The 24094-nt window shown below is 30.8% G+C and overlaps 1 protein-coding gene across 1 annotated transcript in view; it reads right to left on the bottom strand.

Annotated features, from left to right (window-relative positions):
• Positions 1-28: 28 nt before the first annotated feature.
• The window catches only part of LOC107449220 (EF-hand calcium-binding domain-containing protein 4B), a 49904-nt gene continuing 25838 nt past the window's right edge, over positions 29-24094 (bottom strand). Inside the window, exons 8-20 of the mRNA XM_087166233.1 lie at positions 22392-22507; positions 20475-20546; positions 17513-17615; positions 16480-16564; positions 15168-15282; positions 12497-12652; positions 11814-11910; positions 9971-10091; positions 8898-8979; positions 8649-8763; positions 5572-5682; positions 2509-2585; positions 29-228 (exon numbers count right to left, since the gene is read on the bottom strand). Coding sequence (XP_087022359.1) covers positions 138-228; positions 2509-2585; positions 5572-5682; positions 8649-8763; positions 8898-8979; positions 9971-10091; positions 11814-11910; positions 12497-12652; positions 15168-15282; positions 16480-16564; positions 17513-17615; positions 20475-20546; positions 22392-22507 — 1341 coding nt within the window. The 3' untranslated portion in view covers positions 29-137. The remainder of the gene's footprint in view (positions 229-2508; positions 2586-5571; positions 5683-8648; positions 8764-8897; positions 8980-9970; positions 10092-11813; positions 11911-12496; positions 12653-15167; positions 15283-16479; positions 16565-17512; positions 17616-20474; positions 20547-22391; positions 22508-24094) is intronic.

Below are 24094 nucleotides of genomic sequence, written 5' to 3'. Positions count from 1 at the left end.
TTGTCAGGGAATATAAGGCATCAAAATATGGAAAAAAAATCAATAAAATACTTTATTTTACAATAATATAAACTATACGATAAGAAAACAATGTACAGAATGAAATACTTGAGATACCAGAACAACTGATATGAGAGTCAGCAACATTTCTTTTTCCTCTTCTTTTCTTCTTCTTCTTGGAGTTTAAGGACTTGCTCTATTGTTTCATCTTCCTTTGTTTTTAAAATGCTAAAAAAATAATAAAAATAATCATAGAATAATTTAGTTTTCTTGTATATTAGAAAATTCATGTTATAAATTGCATCCATCATAATAGCGTTCTACAATTTACATAAATTCCTTACGCTTTTTCTGTGTCCTATACCAAATTTTGTTACGACTTAGCGCTAAAAATTTGTTGTTTGTCCAGTCAGACAATAAGTCACTGACAATTGTTATCCCACACGCTAAAACTCTGCTTTGTTTCAAAATAAATATTAAAAAACAATTAAAGAAATTAAAATTAACCTGGCAGTCCACAAAAAAACATACATTTTGTAATTAATATTGAGGAGGAATGCCATTGAGAAGTAGGAAAAAACTTACTTAAATTTAAAATGGCGTTTTCACAAATCAGTGTTTTTCATTTTCTGTCAGAAGATAAATTTTTAATATCATGTGTAGAGCCGCGGTGGCTTAGGGGATAGAGCGTTCGCCTTCCAATGAGGAGAACTGGGTTCGAATCCCAGTCATGGCTGGTCGATATGAATCTTGCACGCGATCACAGAACTGACGTAAAATATCCTCAGTGGTAGACGGATCATGGGTTACAGCCCTCTTGCCGTCAGACTAACCGAAGATGGTTTTCGTGGTTTTCCATACATGCAACGCAAATGCGGGTCAGCCCCATTAAAAAGCCCTCCACGAAGGCAAACTTCTCCCAATACTCGATCCAGGAGTTCCCTTGTCTTCTGGATTGGGTTCAAAATTACAAGGCTACAGAGTTGAACATTAGTAGTCGTAAACCCATAAAATTGGGTTAGCTGTTCAACAAGGGATATAAAGAAAATTTAAAAAATATATCATGTGTAATACTAATATAGCTTCCACTTCATGTATAACACAATTTCCACTTCATTTACAATACTATATATTATAGTTTCCACTGCATGTATAACACAGATACGTTTTGCACTGTATGTATAACACTAATATAGTTTTCGTTGCGTGTCTAACAATGATATAGTTTTCACTGTATGTATAACACCAATATACTTCCAACTTCATGTATGAATAGCACAAATATATGTTCCACTGCTTGTATAACACTAATATAGTTTCCACTGCATGTTTAAATTTATGGGCTTTTCTATTGCCCTTACAATCAGCTCACAGGTACTTTTGCACCAATGATATTAGTACCAACCATTGTAATCTAGTATTTTTTTAAATTTTTTTTTCATTCATTCTTTTTTAATGATGTAATATAAAAACTAATCATGGTATCTAAAATTGATAATACAACTCTTTATCTATTAGAGATACTATTTTTACCCATCGCATATCGAATATTTGAATACATCGCTCTCTTTATAAGCCTTGGAAAAATTTAATACAATCAATCATAATTTTTCTATTTTTGATAGTTCCAGAAAACACAAGATTAGATATAAGTAAGATTATAAATAAAAATTATGATTTGCATTTTCATAAATTCTTCACAATTTAAGTTGCATGATCTGTCCACTTATACATTGCCACCTAATCTTCATCTCACTGTTTGTTAGGGACTGATCATTATTTGTCTTCATACATTAATACCATAACCTTTGACAGCTGTGCTAAAAAAGTATAAGTTTTTTGTTGCATTTACATTATAATAAATTTTATAATATTATTTTCATTTTATCTTTATTTCATAACAGTTGTTGAACTACCACCCAATTCAACTCCGTTCATGCTCAACTCCTTAGCCTTGTAGTTTTGAACCTAGTCCATAAGGCAAAGGAACTCTTGGATCAAACATTAAGAGAAATTTGATTTCATGAAGGAATTTTTGATGGAACTAATCCGCAATTGCGTTAAATGAAGAGGAAAACCATGAAAATCTTCCACGTGACGGCAAAAGGACTCTAACCCATGATCCGTCTACCACTGAGGATATTTAACGTCAGCACTGCGGTCGGTGCGAGCGTATCGTCCAATCATCCCTGGGATTCGAACCCGATTTACCGAATTGGCATGCGAATGCTCTATTCCCTGAGTCACCATGACACTTGTTATTTTCATTGACAACGTTGCTCTAATGCATTTTTATGCACTCGATTTTAAATACATTATAGATATTTATAAGAAATTTTTCCAAAAATGATAAAATTATGTGTTGTGATAGATTCAGTATTTGGTGAAATTGCTTCATGCTCATTTTTATAAATCGTGTGAGCAAAAATGGCATACAATATAACGAAATGTAATGTATATTGAAAGAAAAGTTATTATTTCAAAAAAAATAAATTAATAGTTACTTACCATGCTAAACCTTCAATAGCTTCAGGAATGCTATCTCCTGTTTTTGCACTGGTTTCGTAAAACAATGCACCGTATTCCTATAAAATTGCAAATTTAAAAGGTAAACATAAGGATTCGAAAATTGTTTAAGCAGTTATATAGTAAAATTAAAACACATTAAATTCTAAGTTAATTTTTTTCCTCACGCCAGTTACCAATTGCACCAAACTGCTCCAACCAGTTCATTGACAACGGTCATGAAACTTTTTGAGTCTATCTAATCATTTATGTTATTAATTTTAATCTATTTTTATTATTTTGTGAGTTATTAAACGTCAAAATGGGTCTGGGACTTTATAAACATCCTGTATTATATCATATAGTAGGCAACTTACAGCAAATATTTTATTTTCATTTTTATTTGGTTGCCTCAGAAAGTTACCCCTTTTAAAACTTATAGAATAAAGGCATCCAAAAACCTTTACAAAAAATATTTTTTTTTTAGCTTTTATTTATAGGAACTGTAAACTTTGTCTTTGCCTTTTTTTCATTCCAGCTTTATCCAGGCCCTCAAATACAACATTTTGTTTGTATTGAAAACTTTCTGATAAGTTTTACTTCGAAAGTGATCAAGAAAGTATATTAAAGCCATTGCATGAATTCTAAAATAAACCTTGAGAAGGTGAATTTATCCTCAGTTTAAAAATGCTTTATACTTTTGCAAATGCTAATTCATCCTCCATTTCGGTAGGTTTCTCTAGGCTTATTTTGTTAAAGGCAGATTCTATATCGATATAAAAAGGTTGTTTATGCAAACCTCATAGCGTGTTTCATGGCAGTTCAGTCCAAATTCATGACTGTATGTAGTTTCTTTGTAGAATTTAAGTATAATTGCTGGCCGTGTGAGAAGCATTCAAATTTATATTTGAAGGAGGGAAAGAATCGGTCAGGAAAAATTGATTTATTATGTGTATCTCATTATAATGAACACGGTCATATTTTAAAATTGTAAAATAAAGGAATGAAAGTCTGTTAAAGGGATCCAGAGAATCATTTTTGTTCTCTTCTCATCCAGAATTTCTATAAAGTTATCATTTCAACGGTTGGGACTGAGAGGCCAAAGCACCCAGTCTCATAGCCAATAATTCGAAATTAAAAGTAAGTGAATTGTTCCCAACGGACAGTTAGGAGCATGGGAAGAGATCCATGGCTGGCGATCAAAAGATAACATAGACAAAAATAAAGCTAACCTCCCATAATCAATATTAAATTCAAAAATAATTCGGTGAAAGCAAATCCCCCAAAAGGCTGAGAATTACTATAACCGTGTAACTGAAATATTTTTGCTGTAAGAAATAAAGAATAAAGAGTTAGCAATAGATTTTGTTTTCGATTTAGTCGTTAAAAATAGGTAGCCTAATATAAATGAGTTTTACATTTGTATTGTAGTAAAAAGTTAGCCGTTGCATTGATTGTTAAAAAAAAAAGAATAAAATATTTATATCAGTTTTTTATAAAATGTAATAAAAAATTGAAAAATTGGTTTAGTTTAAATAAAATTCGATTAAGGATGATTAAAAAAGCTATTTTGGCATCACAGCGTGTAAACTAGCATAGTAAAATTAAACATTGTTTCAAGCTTGCGTGGTTTATTAGCAAATCATTTATAAACTTTGTAGTGCTTTGTGATAAAGGTTCTTGCTGACTTTAAAATTAACCTTACCCTGCTGTCTAGGATATGTAGAGCAATCATTATGGAACAATAAAATACGTTTTTATTTAACCTCTTCAGGACCGGCGAAAGCAAAAATAAGTGACTTACGCACAGAATAGGGCGAGTTTTCCCGGTAAGCCTAATTTCATTTAAAAATTCATATAAAATTATGACTGCAATTAAATATGTGGCGTAACTACCACTAAGATTATAAAACATCAATTCACTAGTATATAAGACATGCTAACTTGATTCAATCTTGAGGTACCTATTGATAGATGAAGGTTTGCATTGTCTAATGGTCTTTCCCCACATTGGTGACCTGCGGATGTGATATGATCACGCCTACTTCGATGGATGGTCCACATTGAACAGTTGACTAGATATTTGTGACTGCGTCTTCGTCCTCCTAGCGCTGCTGCTTCTCAGTCTCATTTATACTCAACAGGATCCTGCCCACTCGACTGCTAATAGCAACACAGGAGTGACCACACACGCAACCATGAACTTAATACAGCTCTTATGACTAAAGCACAAAACCCGGTGACCTTAATCCAGCATTCCCGGTATTTCTCAATTACAGCAACTAGTGGTATCCGTTCATCGAATTCTATCCCTGATGAAATTCTGGTGGGGGAGTATTGTGCTGTAGCTACCACTACAATTATTAAACATCAATTCACTAGTATATAAGACATGCTAACTTGATTCAATCTTGAGGTACCTTTTGATAGATGAAGGTTGGCATTGTCTGAAGCTCTTTCCCCACAATGCGCTGATATTTACAGTTAATTATCATTTATTATATCTGTGTATAGTGTAATAAAATTTTCTCTTTTTTAAAAAAAAAACTGCAAATCTGAACTAAAACTGCAAACAACGAAGTTACACCTAATAAGCATACCATCTTTCTCCGACATAATCAAAATATAAACAAAAAATAGAACGTAGTAGTTCTCGTGCCTAATTCATTAATCCTCTCGAAAAAGCCGATCACGTGCAGTTGCTTATTAATTAAAATTCACTGCATCAAATAACTATATTAATTATAAATACTCGGAACTAAAAGCGCTTATTGAGGTATAAACACTTACGACATCATCCGAAATTATAAACTGATTTTAACTACTATTTAGTATCGTTTTTAAATTGAAACAAAATGTTTCAAATTTAAATCATGTTCTAGTTAGTGATCATGGGCTGCTGGAGTCGCAAATGCTTGTATCATATATGATACCGTGGGCCTTGAAAGGAAAATCGCGTCATAACGCATATGTGATCATGGCGTGTTCAAACTACTCTTAAATCCACTTGAAAGATTATTTATAAGGTTATTTGTATGTATTATGTAAGTTTGAAAATAAACTTACATCAGATATTCTTGCGCCATCTTTTGTTCGTACAACTCTATCATTCTCCTTTTCACATAAATCAATTTTATTACCTAAAATCAAAACTATCGTTTCCTCCGAAGTTCCTTCCTGGAAAAAGAATTTATAAATTAATCACGTGTATATCTTTATATATATATTTCGTCTGTTCGTGTGTATGTCACTGAACTCCTCCTAAACGGATGGACCGATTTAAATGAAATTTTCTGTGTACCTTCAGAAGGATTTGAGAATGGTTTGTATCTACTTTTTTTTTCATTTTTTGGACAAATTTAACGTATATTTTAAATATATCTTTATTTAATCGTATTCGGATCCAAACTAGACATAGAAACATAATAAATCAAAAATAATATTCACGCACGTTGCAACAAGTCATATTAAACTCTAATACTTATGCATGCCCTTAAAAGAAGAGCATCAAATATATTTGCAAGCATGTGAATAAAGGCAGTATTTCGAGTTGAAAATACCAATGAGACTGCTCTTCCAGTGAATAACAACGACGAAATGACGCTGTACCAAATAGGCTCCAACGAAGCTGTTTGGCGTATCTTTGGTTTCCCAATTAATGAACGGGATCCAACCGTTATTCTTTTAGCCGTTCATCTTGAAAACGGTCAGAGCGTATATTTCACGAACGAGACAGCGATTGACCGAGCTATAAATCCACCAAAAACTACACTCGCCAAATTTTTTGAATTGGGTAATCGTACGGATGCTTTTGGCGTCTTTGCATGGACATTACTCTACTCAGAAGTACCACCCTATTTCACATGGATTCAAAAAAATGGACACCCCACAAGCAAGGCACACCGGTTGATGCATCTCCCGGTTTATTCAAATCAAATGCCTTGGGGAGAATATTTACAGTCAATCCAAGGCAGACTGAGTGTTTTTATTTTCGACTGTTGTTGGTTAATTACACCGGCTCATTGTCATTTCAAGGTATACGTAAAGTCGATGGAAATCAGCATCCAACGTATAAAGATGCATGCTTTGCACTCGGTTTGCTGGAAGACGACAACCAGTGGGAATGTGTGCTTGCTGAAGCAGCATTGAACTGTACTGCAAAGCAAAATCGTCTACTATTTGCTATAGTATTAGCCACATGTTTCCCGGCCCGTATAGAAAAGTTATGAGAATATCACAAAGATTCGATGACTGATAATATACGGTATCAATATCGCACACATTGCAACGATCTAATGACAGTATTCAGCGATGCTATGTACAATGAAGCACTGATTGTTATTGAGGATCTTTGCATTATTATTGCCAAATTGCCACTCAGTCATTTCGATATGCTTTCGCCAAATCGAAGTGCATCTGATTTATTAAACACTGACATGAATCGTGAACTTCAATACAATACGATAGCAATGGCAGTCATTGTTACTCGCAATGTTCCACTAATGAATGAGAAAGAAAGGAACATTTATGACCGTATTATGCTCGTAGTTTCAGCAGGACAATGTGGATATTTTTCCTAATGCACCAGGTGGAACTGGCAAAACATTAATTACTTCGCTAATTCTCGGTGAAATACGATCAAATAATGGTATCGCGTTGGCCGTTGCATCATCTGGCATTGCGGCAATTTTATTGGATGGAGGCAGAACAGCTCATTCAGTATTTAAGCTGCCACTAAATATTCAAAACAACCCAGATGCAGTGTGCAACATGAAAAAATATTTCATCTATGGCCACAGTGTTAAAACACTGTAAAATTATCATCTGGGACGATTGCACTATGGCACACAAAAATCGCTTGAGGCGTTGAACAGGACATTGAAAGATATAAAAAAATAATGACAAATTATTTGGCGGCACTCTGCTACTCCTTTCAGGTGATTTCAGACAAACACTTCCCGTCATTCCGCGATTAATGAACGCTGAGGAGATCAATGCTTTCTTGAAATCATCTCCACTTTGGCGTAATGTTGAAAAAGTTCTACTAAAAGTAAATATGCGTTGATGCAGTTTGCGATCCCATTGAAGCTGCAAATTTTCCAACAGAGTTTTTAAACTCATTGGATTTACCTGGCATATCACCGCATAATTTAGTATTTAAAGTTGGATCTCCGGTTATTTTGCTTCGTAATTTGAACCCATCTTGGCTGTGCAACGGCACGCGATTAGTCGTTAAAAAATTAATGAACAACGTCATCGAAGTCATTATTTTAAATGACAAATTCCGGGATGAAAGTATATTACTTCCACGAATCCCTATTATGTGCCAATCCCTATTATGCCCCCACAGATGTGCCAATTCAACTTAAACGCATTCAGTTCCACATTAGATTGGCATTCGCAATGATAAGGCCAAACAATGTCTGTTTGCGTCTTAGATTTGAGCACACCATGTTTTTCACACAGATACGTGGCATGCTCTCGAGTGGGCAAACCATCCAGTTTATTTGTGTTAGCTAAAGATGGAATGACAAAAAATATTGTACACTCCATTGCACTAAGAGATATATATTGTTGACTAATATTTTCAGAATTCTTTGTACATATAATTTATAAAAAAAGTTGCAATAAATTAAAAAAAATTATTATTTGGTGTGATGTTACTTTCACATTCCGTCATCGTTCACAGCGCTCCATGCCTCTTCCACTCATATACCACATACGCACACATTTACAATAAATAAGATATATTTTCATACTCTAGAAATAATTCATATGGCAAAACATCGTTTGCCGGGTCAACTAGTATTTATGTATTGCTATTATATATTTTTTTTTTTTGTATATAAGTATAATTAAACACAATGCTTTTAATTTCTTATTAGAAAAAGCTTGGAGAATTTCGCGGATTCTGAAACCAATAGTGAAGAAAAAAAAGCTAAGAAAGAAAAAAATATATTTAAAAAAAAGAAAGAACTGATTCAAAACAAAAAAATTACATGCTCTATACATAGCTTTCAACGTCTAGTGCTCCTTCGCTAGGCTCATTTTTCGTTCGGTGAGCTTATGTATGAAATAGAGTTATTAAGCTTGACAAAAAGTATGAATTTCCCATTTAAGTATGGTATCGCACAATTTCTTACTTTAATGCTATTCATCCAATTTCTCATATTTTTGAACGATGTTTCGCATGTGACGTCATATACTAGAATGATGCCATCAGTTTTTCGGAAATATTGCTGCGTCATGCTTCGGAATCTGTTGTGAAGAAAACGGCAAAAACAATTAAATTATGAAAGAAATATAAATGACTTCATTAGTTAACATAGTTGAGAATTCAATTTTAAAATAATAATTAAATAATAATTTAAACGTTGCGAATTTAACCATACCTTTCTTGTCCGGCTGTATCCCACAGTTGGAGAGCTATTCTTTCACCTTCAAGCTCGAGAGTCTTTATTTGAAAATCAACCCCTAATAACATATAATATGCGTTTATTTCAGCAGAAGTTGAAAGTTATTTGTATTCACTAAAAATTAATTTTGTTATATTTTAGCATTAGGGTTGGTATAACAAATATTCAACTGCATAGAATAATTACCAAAATTTTATGAAATCTCTCCGGGCGACACTGAACAAGTTTATGAAATGATTGAAAAAAATATTTAATGTCGAAACATACTGGCAACGCTTCATCGGAACATAGTTCATTATTTGAATCTGCATGTGGTAAACTATCTTATTGCAGGTTAGTTATAAGAAAAGTTATCTGTTTAGAGCAACACGAAGCTCGTTATGGCTGATGGATACTAATGAAATTTGATGCATAATTTACATAGACCAGCGGAAAAAGTCTAAAATAAAAAAAATTAGCTCAAATTTTGACCTTGATGTGGAAAAAAAGATTCGTGTAAATAACAGAAATATAAGTTTGATTTGCAAAACTACTTAATCATTATCAAGAGTTCGGTTTGTATTACATTTTCGTCAAGCACGTGTTATAGCATGTTCAACCATATAACATGAAGAGTTTATTAATCTGTTGCAGCAACATGATGTGTTGTCTTTGCTTTATATCTAGTTTTATTTTAAAATAGACTTTAAGATTTTCCTGTAATAGACTATCTTCGTCTTTATAGACTTTTATCTTTAATAGACTTCTATCGTCTTACTTTAATAGACTATCATTTGCATATTTTTAAGTTTAATTATTACTAAGCATTCTTGCATCGATTATCATATCGTGCCATATTTTTAATCTTTTAAGAAATTCGATAGTTAAAAATTGATTCAGTTTAGACTTCGTTTTGTTGTCTTTTTGTCTTCTATATCTCACAAGAGCTTTTCTTTAGAAATGTAATAAATACTACTTTTTTAATAATATATATCTGTTTATTGTTTATTTAAAGCTGAAAGTTTTAAATTAGCTGTTAAAAATAAGTGATAAAATAATAAGAACATTACCAACTGTAGCACTGTATGTCGTTTTAAAACTATTCGTGCAAAACCTTTGCAAAATACTCGTCTTACCCACGCCTGAATCACCAACAAAAACCACTTTAAAAAGTCTTGTTGGCACACCCTCCTGCAAGAAAAATCACATTAAATTTGTAATAAAAATTTGAAGAAAGTTTTTATTTTTTCAAAATTTTAAAGCACTTTAAAAGTTGTAATAGCTTAAACAAAGTTAAAAAAAACTTTCTGGGACGATGATTTTATCCATGGTAGATATTACAATTTCGTAAAAAATACCCAAACAAAGTACTTTTACATGAACTTAATTACTTTCGCGATTTAGTACCTTTACTTGTAATTTCATTTTTAGTTAAAACGAAACAATTATTACTTACACCTATATAAGTTTTATTTAATTTTATAACCAGCTTTTAACAGTCGATCCGATTTTAAGTCAGCGACTATCAATGTAAACTCCATAGTCTTGTAATTTTGAACCCAACTTGGAAGACAGGGGAACATCTGGAACAAGTATTGGAACAAACTAACCTTTGTAGAAAGATTTTTGATGGAACTACTTCACATTTGGCTTACACGGAGAGGAAAACCCCAAAAAGCTCTCATGCCTGACACCAAAAGGATTCTCACCCATGATCCATGTAAAACTGAGAATATTTTACGCTAACATTGTGGACAGGTCAAGCCGGGATAATCTATCTATATTATATAAAACGCTAATACGTATGTATCAATAAAACCGATGATATTTCTTTTCTCGCATTGGCAACAGATTTTATTTTTAACTGATAGGCTTCGGCGCGCAAGAGCACGTAGTGAGCATATGTCTAATCGGGTGAATTCTCACCGAATTATCAAAAAAATTCTCACAAAATTATCTTCATCGAAGCCGATGCTTTACACCCGGCGTTCAGTACTATTTCATATTGTTTTACAACACATGGTTTTAGTCCTCTGGTGGGAAAGACTTTAAAACAAAACTTACAACAGTTACTTTTCTCAACAACTGAAATTTAGAATAGTGTGATTAAGAAAAATATGCGAACTGTTTTCAATTTCAAATTAATATTGAAATGCACAGGTTTAGAGTTTTCTACAGTGAAAAACTTTCGGAACTTCAGTGTTCAAAAAAGTACACAAAAGCTAAACGTTAAGAACGTATTCAATGAGCGATCAAAGCGAAGATTGCCAGTCACTTTTATTTTATTTTATAACCGGCTCTGAACAGTAGACTCAATTCTGAGTTTACGACTATCAATATTAAACTCCATAGCATTGTAATTTTGAACCCAATCTAGAAGACAAAGTAACACCTGTATCAAGCATTGGGACAAACTGGTTTTAGTGGAGGATTCCTTGCAGTAGCCGTCGCTAAGATTCGAACCTGGGTAACCTTATTATCAGGAAAAAGCTCCATTTTCTGTGCCACCGTTTGTAACGCTGCATTAATTAAAAAAATTGCTACTTTTTCTTCTCAATTTTTTTCTGATTCTTTCAAAAGATTATTTTTATACAATTTTACGACCAAATTATCTAAATACTGTATAGCACAGTTGGGGTCACTCTTTGAACCAATAAGATTTGTACTAGTTTGTGAAAATCCATCCATCCGTACAAAAGTCATTCACGGTGGGTTTTTTTCCGCTATGTAAGCTCCAATTTCGATCCTTATTTGATAAAAATTAGACAAATTAATTCGATTAATCAGTTCAGTTCTAATCAATTGTGGAACTTGGAACATTTGATGTTAAAAAAATTCCCTCAAAAATCACAGCTCTAGTATTTTTTCGAAAAAAGATTGTTAAGTAAATAAAAATATTGATTAATAACTTACGTCTATTGATGTTTTCATTGTTGGCAGAATCTTTTTTAATACTGGAGGAGATGTTCTTGGAGAAGTTCGTCGTCTAGATGTACTTAGGCTTTTACCCCTAAAATAAAATAGTAGTAAGTTTTAAATATCCAATTGATGTTTTTTTATGAATAAAAAATTAAGCGAAAACCACATCAATTTCAGATTTTCTTTAAATTTGTTTATTTACTGAATTGCTGCTACGTAAAGAGTTGCGAAAAGACCGTTTGTTTGGGTTGCTTACACTTAAAAGTATCAAAATAGTTTTTTTAAAGTTTATTAAATTTGCAAAAGGTATAAAATTGTAAATTATATTATAAACCCAACGAATTAAACATGTTTAATACTATAAAAAACATGTTCTATCTCTTTTCAATACTTCTTTTGATAGCTACCAAGATCTTTCATGCCTTCGCTGTAGAGATACAGAAGGTTTTCTTGATAATTATTAAATTAACAGAAAACATCAAATTATAAACATCATGGTTTTCACAAATATTGCTGACAAATAAACTTAGGAATTTTGTTCAATACTTTATTAATTGAAACTTTATAGTTGATGCTTGATTAAGAATAACTCAGAAAACATTGGTTTGTGTATAGAAAATAAAGGAATATAAATACATCTAAAAAAATAAAATGTAATACGTACAGCAAACACTAACCTCGGAGCATTTGAGTTTCTGTCATACTTTGAATCCCCTTTCTTGCTTGATGGTATGTTTAGATTATTTTGGATGTCAGTGTCACTGGTAACCTCTTCCACGTAAGCTTTTATACCAAATGTATTCAATGATTTTATCTGTTTTTCGACGTAAGGGCTGTAAATAATAAATAAAAAAAATCGGAATCATTCAAACTTATTTTGTAACTTCTTATAAGAGAATTGATTGCTAACACCATTTAATTTCGCTTGTGATATATTTTTTAATTTTTTATTTTATAAACACCGTTGAACAACTGACACAATTTAGGATTTACCGCTACTAATATTCAACTCCGTAGCCATGTAATTTTGAACCCAATTCAGAAGACAAGGGAGCTCCTGGATCAAGTATTAAGAGAAATTTGCCTTCGTGGAGGACTTTTTGATGGAACTAACCTGCATTTGCTTTACATGGTGAGGAAAACCATGAAAATTGCCCGTGGTTAGCCTGACGGCAAGTGGAGTCTTACCCATGATCCGTCTACCACTGAGTATATTTAAATTCAGCACTGTGGTTGGTGAAAACCGGATGCGGAATTCGTATCGACCAGCCATAACTGGGATTTGAACCTGGTTAACCTAATTGAAAGATGAATGCTTTATCACTTGAGCCATCACGGCTCTCGCTTGTGATATGTATGAAATAATATGGGTCGTGGTAGCCTAGTGGTCACAGGATCGGACTTCAGTTCGAAGGGGCCGGGGTTCAATCTTCGACTCCTCTAAAGACCCACCGCGTACCTCCGATATACATGCTCGCAAAATCTGTGGAATTGAAAGTCCTGTGGTCAGTTGCAGAGCAGTATCAGATCTATGTCTAAATTGAAGAAGTGGCCACACAAACGAATGGTACTGCCATCTATCCGTGGATCTGAGCAGAAACGTACTTTCACCATTGCGGTGCTCTCTTTTCAAACGACAGACGACCCTTCATGGGTTAATTTCAAAAAGGTTAATGACTGGCGAGCTTGGCTTGACCAAGTGTCATTAGAAACAACAACATGATATCATGTACTATGAGATCAAAAATATAAATGTTCATTGATGATGCTGTTTAAAATATTTTTTTTTTCTGGAAGCTTTTAACTTCAGATTCAAACAAAAAAAATTCAAGCAGAATTTCGCTAAATATATTATTAGACGTTTCAATTATAACCTAGTAGGTGATGGTCCCTTCCGTTTTCGGGTTCACTTATTCTTCTGTATTCCATTTAATTATGCTAAACCAATTCTTCAGTCAATTTAACAAACAACTAGTGTGATTTCAGGCTACATTATAAACGAAGAAGAGAACAATAGAGCTACGAAAAAAACGCTCTTTAACATTGGTTTTACATTACCTATGAAAATAGCTGATTTAAAACAACCTATTTCATATTAATTAAAATAGTTTTCTATCAAAAGAAATTGATGAAACTTTTTTAAATTAGTTTAAGATAAATTTTTTATCACGTGGATTTATTTTTAAAATTACCAGATTTTAATAGTTCATAATCGTTACTTATAGTAATTTTCTCCCCGTAAGAAACAATGTTTTTTTTTTTACATTTTGTAATAACTTTTTTAATGAATATTTGTTGAAAATAAGCTTGTTTTTTAAAATCATTTTTAGCGAAAGCTAATAATTTTCCTAAGCTTCACATGTACCAAAATTGCCAACTGACGAATAGTAAAAAATTAAAGATCTACTTATCGAAACAAATTATCTTTTTTCTTTTTAGAGTATAATAGTAAATTTTTACTTAATTTTTAATTTATTTTAAGATACCCTAATATCTGAATTTTGAAAAACTAGTCATGGTTTTTAAATGTTTTTATTTAATTTTAAATAATTTTTTAAGTCTCAAATAATCAAAAATAGCTTTGATCAAGTCTGCTTTATATAACTCATGCTTTCTGAGACTAATTATGATTATTTTCTTGTAGAAATCACTAAAAGCACTTTCGAAGCAAAATAGATTTAAAAATTATTCAATGAAAATTTTTTCTGTAACAATGCAGCTTAATCTGAAATACTTTTTTTTAATTTTCGTAAAAGCTAAAATGGTTTTTACGGTCGAAGCGTATTAAAAATATCATAAAACCTTTACATAAATTCAAATTCCCTTAATTAAAATGCTTTTTTTATTTTTCAATAAAATGTATATCACGCTGGTAAATGTATCATATTATTTTGAATATTCAAACATAAAAGCAAAATTAATACCAGAAAGACAGAAGCTTAGTATGTACCTATATTGCCCAAAAGCAGTAAAAATGACTGGATCGTGAAAGAATAATTAATGTGCAAAGAAATTTATTTAAAATTAATTTTTAATATTTTTCATATTATTTGCAGTTATATAACAAGTTATTAGTAAATATTAATAATAAAAAAATTATATTTTGTAAAAAAAAGTCACAAAATTCTAAGAAACTGTGTTATTATATGCATCATAGATTTTTTTAATTGAAATTAAAAAGCAGTCAAAATGACTTTCTTGGGCAATCTAGTGTTACGAAAAAGCAAAATACTGCTAGCGTTTGTACAAAACTTATAACTTCATTGAATTATTTTGAAATATCTAAAACGTTCTTTGAAACAATAAAATCATGTCATTATTAAGAATAATAATTATAATTAACTGAACCTTGTCGCATCATCGCTTGAATCTTGTTCCAAAGGATGAGATAAAGCATCACTTCTTCCTCTCTTCCTAGTCGTTTCCGTTTCAGACTTCTCTGTTAGATTCAAATCCTTAAGACCTAGACGCAGAATTTTTATTAAACATATTTCTCATTATTTTTAATTGATTTAGGTTAAAACAAGTGAAAATATTATATTTAGCATTTTAATAATTTATGGTTACGAAATAGATTACTAAACAGCGGTTTCTTTTTCTGCATTTAAGAAAAAATCTTTCAAACACAGTTCGCTTCCAAACAATAATTTTTTCAAATTTATACTTATTAGTAATTATTTAAATCTAAGGGAAACAGTTATTCATCAATGAAATTTCTTAAATTTATAAAATCGATTATTGATAAATTTTTGAATATGAATTTTTAAAAAAAATTCAAACTATTTTTTATTTTATATTTTGGTACAAATGTAACAAATATAACAAAGATAAATGTACAAATCTAATTTCAAAAGCTTTCAAACACAGTTCACTTCCAAACAATAATTTTTCAAATTTATACTTATTAGTAATTATTTAAATCTAAGGTAAACAATTATTCATCATTGAAATTTCTTAAATTTATAAAATCGATTATTGATAAATTTTTGAATATGAATTTTTAAAAAAATTCAAACTATTTTTTTGGATTTTATATTTTGGTACAAATGTAACAAATATAACAAAGATAAATGTACAAATATAATTTCAAAAGCTTTCAAACACAGTTCACTTCCAAACAATAATTTTTCAAATTTATACTTATTAGTAATTATTTAAATCTAAGGGAAACAGTTATTCATCATTGAAATTTCTTAAATTTAAAATATCGATTATTGATAAATTTTTGAATATGAATTTTAAAAAAAAATTCAAACTACTTTTTTGGCTTTTACATTTCGGTACAGGTGTAACAAATATAATAAAGATAAATGTACTAATATAATTCTATAATCTAACAGGTATCTTAAAGTAACCATTAAACTGTTTTTAATAGTTAAAAAACATCAAAAATACATTTTTACTTGTAATTAGAATGTCAGAAAAGAATCTGTAAAAAGGACTCCAGAGTCACATTTACGTCAAATGGTTAATAGAGATTATTAAATAATATTTATTAATTGCACGATTAAACAAAAATCAGGTGTTCGATTTACTAATAATTAATGTGAGTGCTAAAATTTACAACTCTTTTTAAAAATTGAACAGAGATAAAGATTTAAATAGAATTTTTAGTGCTAATAATCAAAAATCGTTATAATTAAATTGGCATTTAACTTACCTACGTTTAAATCTTTCTCTACATTTGAAAACGGTGCGCTACTTCTTTCTGGTGATGCTTTAGTTTCATGTTTGGAACGAGCTCTCTGAAAATAAATAAAGTACTATGTCTACACTAGTTTTCCCACCGAATTTCGAATCACTGCTCAAATCCTCAATTAAAAAAACAAAATATTTAACATATAGTATTTTATAAAATAATTCTATAAAATTACATAGCTCAATATTATTAGTCAATTTAAAAAAATTTATATTTTAGAAAAGAAGTTTGGGTGTTGAAGAGAAAAATTCTGGTAGCATAGCTATTATAAGCGCATATCCAAGGAGTTTATCCAAACTTAAATAGTGATTATTTTGGTATATTTATTTGGTGTATTTATTTAACAATTATTTTAATTTCATTTCACGAGAGAATGGATCTGTAGTGTTTTATTAAAGAAAAAAACATGCGCAGATGCACACAACTTAATTTTTTAAAATAATATTTACTGTTTATAGGTTTACGAAAGGTAACTATATCATAAATCATCCAATAACGATGTAATGTCACGTAATTACTGAATAATATAACACAGGAACAACACTCTTAACTTTAAGTCTTTAATTTTGAATAGTCAAAACTACTGACGTAAAAATTACAGAAAAAAATATTAAAAAGATTACTGGTAATTACTGTTAATAAAGATTTCTGGTAAATACTGTTAAATAAATAACTTCAAAATACCTATGTAAATACTTTTATTAATTTTATACTAATGACAGCCATCGATATCTGGATCCTTTTTGCTTATTAATAATCATATCATGTGATTTTTTTCTCTGTCCAATGAGCATGCGAAAAACTGTAAGAAAACATTATTTTTCAATGATTTATAAAAACATTTTTTAAAAGTAAAAATTGGAAAACAACGTATATCCTTTCAACAAATAATAATATCTTATAAAAAGCAAATAAAACTTGGACTAAAACGTAATATAAGTTAACGTTCATACAGGCATTCGCCGAATTTGAGCAGTAAGTTTATTAAGTTTACCTTTGGACTCGGCGAGGCAGAACTTGCAATGAGCTGTTGAACAGTTTGAGCTGTAGTTTGAACGAGTTCATCTTTTTCATCTTGCAGTTGTTTGTTTACTTCCCTAATAAGACCAAAAATAATTGCTTTAAAATAATTATGAATACTCTTGGATAGTTTTAAAAACGGGACATAATGTTAAGGATGAAAAAGAGTTGTCTTGTAAAATATACATAAAAACACTTAAAAATAAACTAGATAAATAAATTAGATTGCTTGTACTGTTTGGCTTTGAGGAGAATTCCTGTAGAATATAAGTTTGGGATTATCTGTTGCTATGGTAACAAGAGAAAGTACATTTCTAATGGGGATGCATTGGAGGATTGACCACAAGGCAAGGCTTCTCACGGCTACCTGCACAAAGATCAAGACAAAATTATTCACCCCATATTCCTAGCCGAAGTGACTTCTTATCCTCGGAACCATAGTACACGTGACCATGGCGTTTCTTTATATATTTCCGCCTCTTAATTCTTTGTGTTGATTTATTTCGTAAATCACTTCTTATTTGCCATGCATTGGTATTTTACTTTGTTAATGTTTAACAAATTAGTATACGAGTTGCTATTGTTTTTCAACGTTTTAAAATAATAAACTAAGAACAAGGGGAAGAACGGATTATATTCATTTTCCCAAATATGGCGATTGAATCACCATCTGTTGCATTTTGAGGTTCTCACAAATCAATAACTTGGAAAATCGTCTCTCTCCGTGAGTTATTACTCTTTAAAGATAGACCATGCTGGGAAAGAGCTGTTCTTGTTCATGCGTAGACATAGCGAACATAATAAAGAAGAATACATTAAAGAAGTATTGATTGGGGAGGAATTTCGAAAAAAAAACTGTTCTTGTCCAACCTAATTTTGTAATTTTATTTTCTCTCAACATCAAAAATTGTTTGTTTTGTTTTGTTTTGAAATTCGTGGGAGATGAAAATGAATGCTTGTGATATTGACGTATAATTTTATTTTTATGATTTCAATCGCATGCTAGTTGCTAAACTAAACTATCTCAAACCATTAAATTCGTTTTTCTTTTTTTTTAAAAGAACATTTATGGACATTAACCGTTTGTCCCTCTTTTATTAAAACATTATACGCGTTACGATGTAATATATGCCCACTATAGGTTTTAATCAGAGATTTTACTGTTTCTGATTTTAAAACGTTGCTTCAACGAAATTTAATTTATTCACAAAAGAATTTAATAGATTTTGCTAGATTTACTCTCATAACTTTAAGAACAGTGGAATTCTTCATAAAGCAAAATTACTTGAATAAAAAACAAATAAAAGTAGGCTTATTATAGATTTGGTCTTATAAATAAGTACCTTCTAACACAAAATGACAGTAAAAAGGTAACGAAACAAACACGTTACTATACGGAAAAAAAAAGCCTTAACATGTAGGGGATACGGAACAAGCTTAAACCAGATAATAAAAGAAGGAAGATCTTATAAAGCTTGTTCCTCTTCCTCTATTAGTTAAACTACTTTTTTTATTGCAACCTGTTTGTCTCCTTATTTTTCTACCCCCACTCTTACATTGGGTATAAGCACTGAGGAAGGTTCGAGTTTATAGAACTGAAATTATAAGTATATCTATCTCTGTACCTTTATTTGTGCTTTATTTACTTAGTTTCTGCTTAATTTATGCATTTCACAGAGCATACCCAATCCTAATTCGAATAGGAATTATTGTATTTTGATATAAATGACAGGTAGTAACGATAAATATCTAAAAACATTAAAAGATGTTTTTGAAATGATTAAATAAAACTATAAATGGAACATTGTGATTACGTTCAGTAATCACCACAAATAATACTTTTTCATTCTTATAAATGGATTATTGATTAATCTATATATATATTTCTCTTGCACGGCGACAAAAAAAAAGCCTCATTACAACTCCCCGAATGGCAACACTAGAAAATCGACCAATGATTGCAGCTAAAAATGTCACATGCCAAATCTATCTGAGATGGCACAACATATAGCGCTTTTAAAAACGGAAACTGAAATGATCATAGAGAGCATAAGCTAGGAAAAAGTGAGTAGTCTTTGTCGATAGATCTCTATTTTAGTATTTTGTCGAAAGAGCTTTTTTTCACGAATTTATATATTACGAATTTACTTGACGATTTTTGATTTATATCGCGAATTTATTTGTTTTACTAGAATTTATTTGTTTATGCAGGTTTTTCCATTGCAATTCACTTATAGCCAAAATGTAAACCTTTTTAAAGAGATATCAGTTTTAGAAAAATTTATCTTAAGATTTTAAACTATAGCACATTTTTAATAGGTTTAACGAATTACGTGTCATTTATTTGAATTCAAATTTATTTTAATAACTTAGTATTTACTAAAAAGATGTAATTTTTTTTTTAAAAAGAAGTTGTTATATGGATTTGAATGATTGTTTTGAATTCTTAGAATTTTGCGCATTTGCAATGTACCTAAGTTAGAAGCGAGCGAAGCGAGCTTGGTTTGCGAAGCAAACCATGTAAGATTGCGTAGCAATTTTCGGGGGTTGGCGAGCGTTAGCGAACAGGGGGCGCAGCCCACTAGTTGATTTTAATATGACACAAATCACGTGTTTTCTTATTATTATTTGTTTTTTTAATGAATTTGAAAAATGACGCAGAAAGAAATTTATGGAGAAAAATTAGAAAAACTTGTAAAACTTTCAGCAATAACCATATCATAAACAAGTAACAATATCTATGTTTACAAGAAATGTTACAAAAAGGATATCTGCTTTTTTAAACTTTTCATTTGCGTTTTATATGTTATTTCTACTTAATTATATCCCAGCTTAAAGGGAACCTTGTTTTATTCGTAATTTCCCCATTCTTTTAATTATTTCAAACTTAGAAACATGAATTGTTTGACTTATTGGAATTTTTAGTTTCCACTTACTTGAGATGATTTAATTCTGAAACCAAATTTTCTCGCTCTATGGCAATTCCTTCAGATACCCTTATAGCAGCTCTATTAAAAGATAGAAGCATATATGTCACCATCAATATATAAAACGACGGCATTCTATTGAATGATTATTAATTGCATTTGTATAGAATGCCTGACATATTTCGGCGGAATAAGAAAACTGAGAATAACTATACTACTTTTCCTAGTCATTGTATAGAATGAAAATAGGTTTTTTCATTAATCGTTGTATAGAATGCCTAAATGGTGAGCCGCGATGACTCAGGGGATAGAGCATTCGCCTTCCAATGAGGTGAACCGGGTTCGAATCTCAGTCGATACGAATTTCCGCATCCAGCTTGCACCCACTACAGTGTTGACATGAAATGGTAGACGGATGGTAAACGGATCATGGGTTAGAGTCCACTTGCCATCAGGCTTACAGTGGAAGGTTCTCGTGGTCTTCCACTTCATGTAACGCAAATGCGGGTTGGCTCCATCAAAAAGTCTTCCACGAAGGTAAGCTTCTCTCAATACTCGATCCAGGAGTTCCCTTGTCTCCTGGATTGGGATCAAAATTACAGGACTACGGAGTTGAACATTAATAGTCGTAAACCCATAAAATTGGGTCGACTGTTCAACGACGGTTATAAAATAAAATTAAATGCCAAAATGGTGTGTGATATTATCCTGGTTTCATTCTTTGCCGGTCAATTTTAGGCATTCCATACAATGCCTATGCTTCACACATGGACGGCAACATAAGAGAATATTGTATATTTAGGGAAATCAAGTCAAGTAGAATAGTAATATTAATATCCTAGTTTCCAAGTTACAAATAATACAATGCGGAATCATTTAAAGGATTATATACTGTTTAGTCTTTATTGTTGACAAGGTTTCTAAAAATATATGTTAAGAGCAATCCTTGCGAAACATCCTGTATTTAAAGCTGCATGTTTTTCTGCTTATCAAACACTCGCGTTGCAAGTTAAGGCAATTTTGTACTTTTATAATGAATATTGTATATTTATAATAAATGTATAATTATGTATTTTTATAATGAAGTACTTGAAGACGGAAATAACTACGGGAAAATGGATATTAATTAAAAAAGTGTGGTTAGAGCCCAGTATAGATAGCTGAAATCCCCCCCCCTCACTAAGGGTGAACTTTAGTCCTTAATTTCCCTTTTTAATCCCTTAGTTTAATCGCTTTATTTACCTTTAAGTACGAGAATGCTTCGCATATAAATAAAAATACGTTTTCAAACTGCTATTTATCTTCCCTGCAGCATTGATGGAAATTTTACAAACTAATTTCTATAATTAGCATGAATTGTTTTATGCATTTAACATTAAAAAAACAGACCAGATAGTAGAAATGTAACATGACCGAAAAATTTTAATTGAAATTTCAAAAATGACCCATGTGGTGCAGGCCGATGAGGGGAACAATACACCTTTGCTGGTAAAATTTATTTCAGCAATACTGTAAGGAGTGATTCGAAAATTCGCGACATAAAGCAAGTACATAAAAAGAATAAAAAATCCTTTAGGAACATAAGTCGTAAACAGTATTTTGATCAAAAAGTCCTTCACGAGGATTAGCTTATCTCAATGCTAAATTCAGGAGCTACCTTGTCTTCTGGGTTGGAGTCAAAAGTATACTTCCATAGAATTTGAATATTGATAAACCAAAAAAAGTGTAACCTATCACAAGATAAAATAAAATATTAAAAGCGTTACGAAATTAAATTGTTTTTCATTCTTAATTACCACATTTGCCCTCTTATTTGCCCAATTGATTCACTAATTATCATAACTTTTAAAGTCAAAGATCTTTTCGTATGACAATGACTCAATTTAGCTTCAGATTTAAAGGATGAGTCGTAGTAGAATTACTTACTGCGCTCTGGCTCGTTTCTCCTCTAAACTGCGCTTTCTTAGCAAGTCGAGGCTGTTCTTCATCTCGTGGAGCATTTTTTCTGATGCGGAAAGTCTATTCTCTAACATGTCTCTGTCCTATTGGAAGGATAAATAATAAACTGAAGAAGGGAAGGAACTGGCTGCACCCAATTATGGTAAATAATATATTATTTATATTTTCTGTTGCAAGTTAAGAAAAAAACATTATCCCTATGAAGAGAACCTGTTGGCATCTAAGTGCATGCCAAATGGATACCAAGCTCCCAACGCTAATGTATAATCAACATCGCCAAAACGACGTTGCACAGCCTCTTTTTGTTTTCTTTTTTATAAACAGCAATAAGCAATTAACAAATATTAAGAATAAATGATTTCTGAAAATCGTAGCAAACATTCCTCTTTCTGTTTGCATTTAAAGAAACTAATAAAAGAATAATAAATATTGTTTCTTGCAGACGATTTTCTTCCACAGAGAAACAAAAGTAAAAATTCTTAATTTGAAAAGAGCAGGCTAGCATAAGATGAGCAGTTTTTAGCAGTCCAATGAAATTCAATGCTCTTGCAACGTCGTATAGTTGTTTCTTTTTCAAGAACGAATGTTCTTATTTATTGAAATATGTCGCCAAGTCTATTATTCTAGTAAGACTACGCTACTACAACCTTTTTTTAATAATTCTATGATATATATCGCAAAAGATAGCACAAATAAATTAAAGTTTTGCCTGACGCGTTTAACCTTTAAAAGGTTTTGTATTGTTTTGAAAGCATATTTGCATAATTTGATAACGAAATAAAAAGGGAACTATATGCAGTCGCATATGATTACTTAAATCCTATACCGCAATGGTCTTTTCTTAACTTGGAACAGAGTATAGGAACTACTTGATAATATTATTCAGAATTGCTGTTGCCTTTTAATATCATTGGTTTTCAAACTTTTTGATGTATGTAACACACTTTTTTAAGGGCAACTGAGTCGTTTTTTTAATTAAAAGTTCTCAAATTTTTGTATTTAAAAATATGTTAAAAACAGAATGATAATTATATCTAAAGGAAAACTTTCGCGTATAACCCTTAGGCAGATGGTACACCGGTGTTTGTTTTACATATTTTTTTTTCTAACACTCTAATTTTAAGCAAAAATACATATGTATATTTTAATTTTGAATAACAGTCTAATAGTTAATAAAAATATGTTATATTATCGGAATTATATTTATACTGAAATACAAAATCTAAAAAAAAGTAGTTTTAATTTTTTTTCATTCACATTCAAAAATTTATCAATAATTGATTTGCAAATTAAAGAATTTCAAATGATGCATAACTGTTTCTAAATCTAAGTTACTGCAAATTTGAAAAGTTTTTCTTTCGGAAGGGAGTCGTGTTTGGAAAATTATATCTTCAATGCAGGAAAAGACACCGGTGTTTTATGCTGTATTACATAACTATAAATTATTAAAATGCTTCATATAATATTCTTCACTTATTTTGACTTAAATTAATGCAAAATAATGAAAAAAGTATGTAAAATATGTTAACTAATAATTTTGCATCAAAGGGTTAAGTAAAAGTGAAATCATGCATAAAAAATATTATTATAAAAAGTATTATTAAAAAAATATTATTATTAAAAATATTATAAATATATAATTAATAAAAAATATTATTATAAGAGTATTA

Source organism: Parasteatoda tepidariorum, chromosome 1, assembly GCF_982258835.1.
Source record: "Parasteatoda tepidariorum strain Cologne lab strain chromosome 1, Ptep-v5.0, whole genome shotgun sequence".
In the NCBI taxonomy this organism is placed as follows: domain Eukaryota; kingdom Metazoa; phylum Arthropoda; class Arachnida; order Araneae; family Theridiidae; genus Parasteatoda; species Parasteatoda tepidariorum.
Note: the sequence above shows the minus strand (reverse complement) of the source record. Positions and strands in the feature narration are given on the sequence as shown.